General features: G+C 31.4%; 1 protein-coding gene across 1 annotated transcript; it reads left to right on the top strand.

The window, feature by feature from the left end:
- The first annotated feature begins 70 nt into the window (after positions 1–70).
- On the top strand, positions 71–11,693 carry LOC141459587 (Na(+)/H(+) exchange regulatory cofactor-like protein nrfl-1). The gene is made up of 2 exons (XM_074138830.1): positions 71–807; positions 7,451–11,693. Exons 1-2 carry the CDS (start codon positions 367–369, stop codon positions 7,676–7,678), a joined length of 669 nt encoding a protein of 222 aa, XP_073994931.1. The 5' UTR covers positions 71–366; the 3' UTR covers positions 7,679–11,693.
- The last annotated feature ends 473 nt before the right edge of the window (positions 11,694–12,166 follow it).

The raw sequence follows: 12,166 nt of genomic DNA on the forward strand, positions 1-12,166 counted from the left end.
ATATTGTATATGGAATTTGTAAAAAATAAAAAATTAATTAAATTTGTCTCAGTCTTCACGCTTAATTGGTTACGACATAGATAGGAATCAAAACCACTGGTGAAGAGTAGGGTGGATTCTTGAATCCAAGTTGGCCGCTGTAGGTTTCATTTATCTTCGCCTCTTAAAACCTTGGTTACTAGCGATTATTATTGCCTCTTCCTCATTATAGTTAACAGGTTACTAAAAATTATGTCTTAAATTTTGATGTTGCTTAAGTTCGTGAGGTTTTTTTATTAAAGACAGTGAAATTTAGTGATTTTCAAAGTCCATAGTATAAGATTGTTCAAAGAGTTGCAATATAAGGAAAACATAAAAGGAAGTAAGATGCAAAGCACACATACATTACGTCTCTGTCATATTTTTAAATGGGATCATTTTGAAGGATATGGTTTTAACTTACACGCTGAAAAAGGTAAACCAGGACAATATATTGGCAAGGTTGATGAAGGTTCGCCAGCTGAAGCGGCTGGTCTGAAAGAAGGCGATCGAATAATCGAAGTCAATGGAGTGAACATATCGCAGGATAATCATAAACAAGTTGTACAGCGTATAAAAGCTTTGAAAGCTGAAACAAAACTATTAGTTGTGGATGCAGAAAGTGAAGCACATTTTAAGACACAAAATATAGCATTGCACAGTGGTCTATCCTGCATAGTAACACTGACTACCCCAATGTCAGTTGATCCAAAAAATCATAATACAAACGATGGTGAAAATAATTTAAATTCAAAATTTGGAAAAACGCAGGAATTTGTGGAAAATGAGGTAAGGGCGTGGCTTTTTCCTTTTTTTAACTATCAGTCAGTAACTTAAATTTTTGGCTGCCGACTTATTAGGGGAAAAATGTGTGAACCTCTGATGACGTCCTTAAGACAGTGCTCAAATTTTTGAGTACAAGTTTTTTCGAGGGTGTATTATTAATGATATATTACCTTTTATTTATTTTAACGTACAAAGTTTCTATTAAGCGAGTTTCAACTTGAACGAAATTATTTCTCCCGCAAAGTAAGGTTGCCTTTATCCATTAAGAAGTGTTTGCTGGATGAAAGCTGCTAAATCTGGAATATGGGTTTGTGTTTAAAAGAAGTTGAAATGCGAACAAGTTCTTCATTTTTTCTAGCCTGGCATGAAAGGAACCGCAGTTAGGTTGCTTTTAGAAATTATTTTTTGATACGTAGAACTCTATTGTGTCTACGTCGCCAGGGCGTGCTTTCACATACTGGGCATAGTTTCTTTCGAACACTAGCAGTCGGTATTCTTCCCGTTTGAGATGGACCATTTTTCCGAGATTTACTAACAAATGTCCCGAAAAATAGTTAGCATAATTAGCTTACAACAGGCTTTTTCACTTCCTGAAATATATCAAACCAACAAGAAAACCTAAGGGATAGGGTCCTAAATTTTTGAAACCAACACGGGGCACTTTGCAAAGAAAATATGTCTGGAAAGCAATAAACGGTAGTTGGGGGAAGTTAAGAATGAACTTTGGGAAGAATAGAAGTTAGTTGTAAACAAATTCAATGCTGTTTAGTATATACTTCAATTTTTCGTCTATTAACATTGCATGAGACTAAGGTCCGGTTTATCAATGCTCAGTTAAAAGTGACTGCTACATAACTGAAAGTTAAGAGATAGCTTAAAGTTATTGTTCTAGTCACCCATCTCTCCGTTTATCCACTACATTGTTGACTGTTAGTTAGGTAACTGTAAGTTACTCTCGTTTTGAGTGGGTTGGTACTGTGGATATTAAATTTGTGCGTTCCCGATTGGTTATTTTATTCCGCTCGCTTGAATTTTAGTGATATATATACATAACCTAAAACTGACATGAAGCAAATATGTGACAGTGAAACATGGAATGTATTAAACAGGAAGAAAAAGGTAAAGGGGTCCAAATTTTAGTGCTTGCGATAAACAATTATTAAAATTAAGCTACGAACATAGTTTCTTCTTCATAGCACTTTAATATACTTCTAACTAAATATACAGTAACATATTTCAAAAAATAAAAATTATATTGCCTAATAGATTCAAAATTTTTATAGAAAGCATTAATGAAGTTTGATGCTTTGTGAAATAATAATAAAAATTTAGCATTCCAAATTTATATAAAAAAAATGTAAACTCGCTTTGTGACCAAAATAATGGAGTAATAATAATCAACTGAAACAAATTTAAAAAAGTTAACTTCACAAAAATCCCTCTTTTATTTTGAGAAGTTTGATTATATAATAAAAGAAAGTATTATTTTTTAAAAATTATATCAAAACTGTGTTGTTAGCCTGTTAGTTATGTTTAGCAGACAAAAATTCTGTCAGTTACTTTAACGATCACTATGACTAACAGTTAATGTGTAGCTGTTAGCTATCTTGCCTTGATAAACACATAACTTGCAGTTAACACTTAACTATTAGTCAAATTTAACTTGACTGAGCATTGATAAACCGGCCCTAAGGGTTATTTAAAATTTTAGAAAATCGATTAACCAGAAGAGCGACGTCACCGAACAGTTTTCTGAGGGTTTTTAACATCTTTTTCAAAAGTTGCACCAGATTAACTGAAAACGCTGTTTACGTAAAACAATCACTTTTATTAATGAAATTTACGAAAAAAAATTTTTGCGGTTTTGAGTACAGAATTTGACAGTAGGCTGTTTGGTGTTAAAGAAACAGTTTACTTACCTGCTTGTGGTTTATTAATAAATTAAGCTATACATAGCTAACATGACAAATGAAATTCAGTGTTGATAGGAAATTGTATTAGATTGTAAGATATAATTAGAATTGTAATCATTGGATTAAGAGGGAAGGGATTAGTTGAGTGGTTAGTGAATACTGGATTCCAACGCGATCATTGGTTCGAACCCAGCTGCTGTCCGATAGATTTTCTTTTCCTAGGAGCCTCTTACAGCTCCCAGTCCGGTGATGGACAGCGTTGTCTGTAACGAGAGAACACTCCGGCAGTGCGCTGAAAAAAGCTCCGGGCGCTAACAACCACAAATGTTGATGCGCCTTAAGCAAAAAAAAAAGAAAAGAAAGTCGTGTGATTGTTCACACCAAGTTTTAATCTAGTAGTTTAAAAGTAAATTTTTAAGTGCATTTTGGACATTGAAGGAAACTAGTCTCACATTTTGGCTGCACCTTGACATCAATATCAGTAATTGATATTCAGACGTGGGAAAATGTAGAAAAACAATCACACAAGTAAACTGCTGCTTCATGCATATGCCCACAAACGATATAGCAATTTGTTTGTTTGTAGATTCTAGTCCCTGAAGAGGGGTTGTGTAGATTAGAAATTATAACTTTTACATACATTAAATGCTGCTTATACTGGTATTTAACTTTTATTGCGTATAATTCAGAAACAGTCTAAATCAGATGCTTCCTTATTTCTAGAGACGTATTTACTTACTCACTTACTATAGAGCACTAAGGTCCTGTGGCGCTTGGTCTTCTTCAGCACCGCACTCCACTCGTCCCTGTCCAAAGCACGGAGTCTCCATCTTCTGATTCCCAGCCTTCTAATATCTGTCTCTAGAAACATCGTCCAGCCATCTCAAGCGAGGACGTGCTCTTTTTCTTCTTCCACCTGGAGTTCCATATAATAGTTTTTTTTTTAATTCTTGTCTCTCGCATCCTTTCTACGTGCCCTAACCATCTTAATCTGGCGGCTATAATGAAACAGACCAGATCTGGTTCGTCATACAAGTCACAGAGCTCATTGTTAGTTCTGATCTTCTAAATATTAGTCACCTTTACGGGGCCAAATATCCTCCTTAACATCTTCTTTCCAAATATTTAGAAGGCGTTCATTATCCTTGGTCAGTACCCATGCTTCACGGACATAGGTTACTACCGGCCGGATAATGGTTTAGTAAACCATAAATTTAACTCTTCGCGACATCATTTTGGACAAGATGGTTTTCCGTAGAGAGAAATAGCATCTATTTCCTGCAGCAATTCCTGCCTTTATGTCTTCTTCTATTTCATTTTTTCAGTCAAAATGGTCCCTAGATATTTGAACTGAGTTGCTGCTCTAAAGGAATAATCTCCAAGTTGGATATTCTCCTTATTAAATGGGGATCTAGACGACTTCATATACAAAGTTTTCTCGAAGTTAATTCGAAATCCCAGTTTTTAGGGCTGCTCTTTCAAATTCTGAAAAGATCCTGCTAATGCCGCTTTACTCCTTGCTGTGATTACATCATCCGCGTAGACTAATTGTTGTGTAAATCTATTTAGTATCGTGCCATTCGGATTGGTACATATGGCTTTTACAGCAGTCTCCAATACAAGAAAAGTATAGGTAACAGTGGATCTCGTACTGGCAATTCATAAATGTTGATACTGGAAAATTTCTGAGGTTAAAAAATTAATAACTAGTTTTTATTGATAATTTAAACCTAACGGTAGGTAGGACAGTTGTATAAGGGTTGATCGCCAAAAAATGCACGAAAAAGCGTAACGTTAAAAAACACCAAACTTTGAAAATGTTTTTCTCTTTTTCTATAAAAGATCAAATTCCAATTTTTTTTTTTTTTTTAAATATAGGACAAATCCTCCTTTATAACTGTATTTTTTTTTTTCAACAACCCAGATCTAATAGATTCTTTTTCTTTTTCATGTTCTTTTTTCTTTTTCTTTTCGTTTCAAATTCACGCGAAATTTTGTTCAGGTTTGCAATTTAGAAGTCTCTACGTTCTGCCTCTTTAGAAGGGGATTTTACCCCGCGCAAGTAAGGCGATTAGTAATATTTCTATAACGCTTGGTCCGATTTAGATAAAATTTTGCACAAAGAAGTAGTTAAACCTTCCCTACCTGACTTTAAAAGGCCATCTGCTCTTACACCTACTAAGAGGAAATACTGGAATCGTTCAAATTATCGACGCGTGAACTGATTTTCATGAATGAATTGTCATTGGATTCGAAATTTTATGTGGATGTAGCTTTTGTAGATCTCGACGTCAACATTAGAAACGGAGTTTGCTTCACTTAAGTAAGACCCCTCTTAATAATCAATAACTTTCGACGAATTTTGATAAAATTTGGCAGAATGAAGTGTTTCGAGTTTTACTGCATGGCATTAATGTTCCATCCTACTCTTACAGCTATTAAAGGGAAATATTGTAATATGCCCTACAATGTTATATTTATGTATTACAAAATAGATGAAGATATATGCATATTTTAGGACAGCTATTTATTAATGTATTATTGTATTAATGTATTATTATTAAGTTCCTAATTAAAGGGACTATAGTAAATTACATTTGCGAGATGAATAATTTGTTTGTTATTAACTGTGTGTTATTTGTGCTCTCGAATTCTTTTATAAGACGAATTGAAGATTCAAATTTTGTTTTAACTCTATGATTCATATTTCAACTGCAACCAATACTAAAATTGTCTTTTTTATTTTAATGTGCATGAGTATGTGATTACTAAGAATAAAGGGCATAATAAAGATAAATCAGTAGATAATTTGAAAGAGTTAAAATAAAGTGCCTATTTATTTATGAAGATGTAATGTACATTTTATCATTAGTAAAACAAAAAAGTTATTATGAATAAACTGGCCAGCATAAGGGTCTGTGACATCTAATAAATTCTCAAAAATATTAATGAAAAGTTAATGCAGTAAAATTACTTTAATGATATCAATTAAGCATGAATGAAATATTCGGTACTCGCTGATTTATGTACCTTTTGGCGTTTAATCAACCCTTATACTTAACTTTTTAATCTGTAAGTTTTTGTTTAGGAAATATTAAGGTAAAATAATACGAAGAACTTGTAAACTAATTCAAGAAATACCTAGTTAATTTAATGTGATCTCAGTTAGCCTAATCTAAGGCAAATCAAAATTTTTATTTCGTTTTGGGCCTAAATCACCTAAACCTTAAGGATTTATTAATTTTTTATTTTTTTTCTAAGTAGACCCCTATAATTTTTCTGAAAGTTTGTGTATTTCAGTTTTCACGATTTTGTTGAAAAGCAATTCTTTTGATCCTTTTTAAACTTGGTATACTAACTGTTCATTTTATTATTATTATTATTATTATTATTATTTACCTCCAAATACCAAATTAGGTAACGTGAATGGAGGTGACTAGCAAACTTATTCTCACATTTACCTTAAATAAAATCCCAGGCTTAGACGGGAAATCGAACCGATTACCACAATACAAATATAATATTCGTACAATATAAGGGCCTGTCAGTTGTGATTTGGAAATATTTTACATGAAATTAGGAGACTTCCAGTGAAAAGTATAGAGATTTCCTCTGAAGTCCCATTTCTATATGTTGTACAGCTTTGCTACTTATATAATCTTAGTTAAAATTAAATACATTGCTAAAATTTCGAGTTTGTAAAAAATCACCGAATCAAAAATGAATATCTTAATTATTTTTACTCTCCCTTCATCGTCACAAGAGGAAGTATTGTCCCATTTTTTTAATCTTGCTTTTAACATTTATTGAGTTTTCAGGATCTCTGAATAGTCAAAAAAATTCGGGTGTGAATACTCACGCTATTTACTGAATTTTTCTGAACGTTTTTAATAACGCTTATTCTGATTTAACTAGATGGCGAATGCTTGTTGCCATATTACACTTTCACGAAAGTAATTATGTCTAATTTTACCCTTGTCTTAATTATGTCTAATTCCCGCCTTGCACAATCACCGTCAAATTCAGAAGAAGCATGTTAAGTTACATCTATCGTCCTTAAAACCCCGGATAAAAAGTTTTTTATTATAATTAATGTTATTATATTATCAATTTAATTAATTATCATTAATGTTTATTATAAAACGCAGTTAGCAATAGAGTTTAATGTAAATATTCGGAAAGCTTTCGAGAAAAATTTTAAAATCAGAAATATATTTTGTAAGCTCGTATTTACGATCAACCGATTTCCTTCAATCTTAGAATTCTTACACTTGCTTTCAGCGCCCCTTATAATTATAAATTTTCTGAACCGTACATTATTCAGAAATGGCATTTTAAAGAGGCATCCTAAATTTGCATTTCACTAAGTGCCCCCTAAAAATAAAGTTTTGTGGAAAAATACTTCAAATAATGAAATCAATACGCATTTATGTGGGTCGATTGTGTACGATGAAGTCTAAAGGAGGGATTATATTTAGAATAAAAAAACGCAAATTACAGAAAAATCGCTTTTGTTAAAATGTGTACTTCCGTTGTATTGATATTTAATTAATGTAGAATAAATTAGAAAAATAAATTAGACTCCATTATAATCAAGGAATTAATGGGACTAGTTTGTTCTTAAAACGTCATAGCTAGATCAACTGTTCGATTGTCAGGTTTCCACTAAAGAACCTCCCCCAAATAATCGAGTACTCCACCATCTGTATCTTTTTCTTTTCTTTTTTTTTCAGACAATCGTAACTGACCAAGAAAACATGACAACAGCCCAATCCACCGAGAATGGCAACAATCACAATGTAAGCTTACAGAAAGAGGACAAGATTTCCACAAACAGCCTGTGCTTGAATATGACCGCCAAGGAATTAAGAGCTCAACTGGCTGCCCGACCAAGGTACGACCCTAAAACTGATTCCTCTATTGATCTCCGCAAAAAATATGATATTGTTCAAAAATTGTAAACAAATCAACAGAAGTAACAACAACAAAAATTTGTAGAATGTTGTCTTTGTGAATACATTTTTAAGACGAAATTATTATAAACTTACATTCCTCTATTTTTAGTTACAAATTATATTTTGTAGTGAATTTAATTTAGTGATGTTTGTGTTTCTAAACTTGTAACGTAATATCGGGTCTTAGCAAAGGTTTTAATACGGTGACATCAGATGAAATCAAAATTCTCTTAATTAAAATTTACTAACTTTATCAAGCCAGGCAACAGTCTTATTGCCACTCAAGTTAAGATTATTATTGATTATTAAGAACCACGTGAGTCTTTCTTTGAAGGTAATCGTGGATTTAGATTCAGAAAGTAACAAAATAAAAACCATTCAGTGACTCAAAAATGGCAGGTCTTTAGATAGTAACTGTTCAGCACATTATCAAAGAAAAACTATGATGCATAAAAAAAAACGAAAAAATTGAAACTGTGAATATTCTCTCACATTTATGGTTTTCATTACAAATTCCCATATTTAAAAAACCGAGTGAAGTAATGCCCTATTTTTCAGGCTATCTTTACACCCAACTACTGATCAGGTGCCGTGGACGGAGGCAGAAAGCTAATATATTTTATTTAAATTTCTGTATTAACACATTAAATAACCCTTGAGGTTAATATCGGGAATCGAACCCTGTACTTACCTCAATACAATTTAGCCATGTACCTAATCGCTCATTTACAGTGACACCTGAATTCACAATAAATACAACTTCGTATCTGAACTTTTGCAATGACTCTATATTATCATTTTGCAGTTATTAAGTCTAAATGATAACATTAAGTGGAATTTAATTTATAAGGGTAAGAAATTAAAACGTAACTATTAAGTTGAAAGAAGATGTGCCTAAAATGAAGACATAATGAATTTGAGATTAACCTTTTATCATTAGCTAATATGCCTAATAATACTACTCTGTACCGATTAATTTTTATTTCTTATCATTTTTAAGTTAGATAAGTTGTTTTTAAATTAAATTTATCTAACCTTTTAGATAACCAGTGGCGTAGATGATTGCAAGAAATGCTCAGCATACCTTTTTTTATCCCACATATATTCTAAAAATTAGTTGCGAAATAAGTATATTATAATTTCTCAAGGTTTAGAATTTAAATATTCAATTGTAGACTTTAATTTAATATGAATGTACTGTTCATAAATAGGCTGACGTTCACCGCCACTGTATATTCAAAGAGCTGTGGTGATATCAAAAGATTCAGGCTCAAGAACGAAACGTATAGGACCAGGAAAGTAGGCTGTACGGCTAGCTATTTTAAAACCTGCTTTCAGGACAACAATCTTTCTGAAGATAGCTGTTGCAGTTGGTTAATCTGGCAATTATGAGTGTCCTTGATGTACAATCGACTCAATTTTTTTTTTTTATTTATTTATTTTAAATAACTGTCCTAAGAATGCGATGCGAACTCTTGCGATGTATTCTTTTTTGCTCTGTACTTATTAAATTTAGAACATTGTTTTATTTTTGTCACTTAGCCATCTCGTGGTCTCTTAACGCCTTAATGCTTTTCACACATCAGATTCGATTATCTATCCGATTCTGCTCCATCCGAAGAACGTGATCCAACCAGTGCAACCTTTCAGTTATTAAACGCTTTTCCGAATCTTTTTCTCAATAAAATTCCTAGTATCTCTATTCTCCTTACAATGTTTACATTTTCAAAGCTGATCCGAAGAAAGTATGCAGAAGATTCCTGTCCCAGCAGTTCAAACTCAGTTCATCGACTGGCGTCATATTCCAGGTTATTGGCACAATTAATAGCCATTGAAAATGAGAATGAGGCATTAAAATATGTGTGAACGCATTAAATCTAGCATATATTAAGGGTGTATAAAAGATGTTTTCAAAAACTGTAGAAATGTTAAATCTTCGTGTTGCAAATTTTGCGTGAGGTATGCGAGTGTAAATTGCACACGGGTTTAAATTCAAGGTACGCCACTAGAGTTAGCCTTTTTTTTTTTAAAAAAAAAAAAACAATGAATTAATGACGGTAAATTTTTACCATGTATTTTTGTTTAAAATATTGAGATTTAGTCAAATACAAAAAAAAAGTGTAACATAATTTATAATTGTTAACTTTTCGAAAAATGTAATGCTTCTTCAAGGACTAAATAGCAGTACAGATAAATTGGTTGTTTTAAAATAACAAACTAAAAGAAATTTTAAAAAAGTGACTAGTAAAAAAGAGATAAAAGATAATAAATAAATTACTTACTTGCATCAAATGTTGAAACTTTTTTTTCAGTTTTTGTTGCTCCATTAACTGAGAGACAAACACATGCCCATACACATACAGACTTTGTGTACGAAACCACTTTTGCAAACCTCTTTTCTTTCTCAGGAACCTAAAAACGGATATTTCCAGTTACTTAATATCGAAATTTACCCGGTTGGGATACTTGCTTTTATCCATGTGGTAAGTTTTTTTTTTTTTCAACAATGAAAAAAATATCGAACGGTGGCAATTATAAATTATGAAGAATTTTTTTTTTTTTTAATTGAATTTATATTTGAAAGTAGTTTTTTTCTTTATTTTAGATTTAATTTAAAGCTTGACCGTAGGAGTGACGCTGGTGTTGGCAATTGTATTAGGGTATAAAATTATTTTACTCAAGTGTTGAATGCTTCATTTTTTTGCAGTCGTATTAAATCAATTCTTAATTCTTAACAGAACAAATAATAAAAATAATAATAATGAAAAATTTAACAGAGCTCCAGGATTTTACCATACATTCTTGGAACCATCCGTGTAAAACCTGAAATCATTATTAGGTGTCACTACTAAGAGTAGTTAATGACAATTCATACAACCTGTAGACTGAATATGGTGCAAATTTCTAATTTTTAAATCCTAATTCAGCCAGATTTGAAACCCGATGTCTAATTTCCTTAAAGGGACCAACTTAATTGTATAGTGTAATGTAAAGGTTTTAAAAAAAATCTGTTTGATCCCATCAAAGCTGATACAGACTGAGATATTAATTCTAGCTTGATGTAATTGGTGTCTCTGTTAGAATAGTTCTATATTGTAAGAAACAGTAAAGACTAAATTAAGATGATATAAAATGTAAGCAACAAAAACTCAATTTTAATGCTTATAAGTATCGTAGTTTCCCTAAAATTGAGATTCAGAACCATATTTTAAAAATATTTAAAAAGATTTCTATAATTAAATAAAAAACTATGAAATATATATTTATATAAATACATTCATGTATATACCGCTTGCTGCAAACTTTTAGAGACAAACCAAATCTTTTCGAAGTTTCAGAACCTTAAGCTTTTATTAAATCTTCTCTATATCTTTTTTCTAGAAACGTTTAGATTAATTTATAATGTAATTTTAAAAAAAAAACTTCATAGAAATAGTGGTTATTTAGATCACTAACTGTCATTTTCAGGGAGAAAATTTATACCATAAATTTCCTACAAGTATTTTTTGTTTCCTTACTTTCAAAGACTTCTTAAATTATATGTTGTGTTTATCCGAAAAGATAGTATTTCAACCTCTACTATGTCTATACTATATTTCATTTAACAATATATTATTAAAAGAATAAAAAATTACTTTATCCAAATATATGTACATATAAACATTCTTTTCTGTCACCAAACAAAAAAAACAAACAAAAAATAGGGTATTCTTTAAATAGTTAGTAAGGTGGCTTAACGAGTATTTTCTTCTATTTACTTTTTCTATACATGTGCAGTGCATTTAATTACTTGTATTCCAGTTTATGTATATTTTTTAGTTTGATTAAATTGGAAATTTTTAATTTTCAAAATTTTTAGTAAATAAAGTTACTGTTTGACAAGTGTAAAGTAACAGTAAGTAAGAGGCAATGAAATGGATGTAATATCCCGAATTTAGAGTGACGTTCCCAGAATAAATTTTTGTATATAAAGAGAAGTACAAATAAAAACTTTTCAAGTTCTAAAACTTTTTTAAGAAAATCTTTTTTTTTTTTTTGGTTTATATCAAAATTAAGGAATACTTAGTCTTAAAAAAAAAAATTGCATAAAAGTTTGATTAGCCGTGTACAGAAGTGTAAGTAAGAAATGTGGTAAGCACGAATTTACCCTTTATGGGTTCTCTAAATCCAACCAATTGTTAAAGATATCTGTGTCACATTTTTTACTGGTAATTACAATTTCTCCCTACAGTCCTGTGGCCTATAACAACCTGGAACTTCCTGCCTTCCTCTATCCTGTACCAGCAAATGCTTTGCTTATCCCGATTACCATATGATCTCGTCCCATTTCCTCGCTCCATCCGTAATTTGGCCTTCCTATCTTTTTACTGCTTTACAGTCTATTCGTATAATAGCCTCTGAACCCAGAAATAATTCATTTTGTTTTATCAAAACCAACGAAGTTTGTTAACTTTTAAGTAACTTATTACGTTTTCTCCGTTAAGGATCTTTTTA

This window comes from Rhodnius prolixus, unplaced genomic scaffold, assembly GCF_049639745.1.
Source record: "Rhodnius prolixus isolate KJV_2025 unplaced genomic scaffold, Rpr scaffold_11, whole genome shotgun sequence".
Classification (NCBI taxonomy): domain Eukaryota; kingdom Metazoa; phylum Arthropoda; class Insecta; order Hemiptera; family Reduviidae; genus Rhodnius; species Rhodnius prolixus.

Excerpts from the sequence above, each read along its gene's own strand:
- LOC141459587 (XM_074138830.1), top strand. The coding sequence starts at position 367 with ATGCAAAGCACACATACATTACGTCTCTGTCATATTTTTAAATGGGAT. Across the intron at positions 808-7,450 it reads AGGAATTTGTGGAAAATGAG|ACAATCGTAACTGACCAAGA; the intron begins GTAAGGGCGTGG and ends TTTTTTTTTCAG.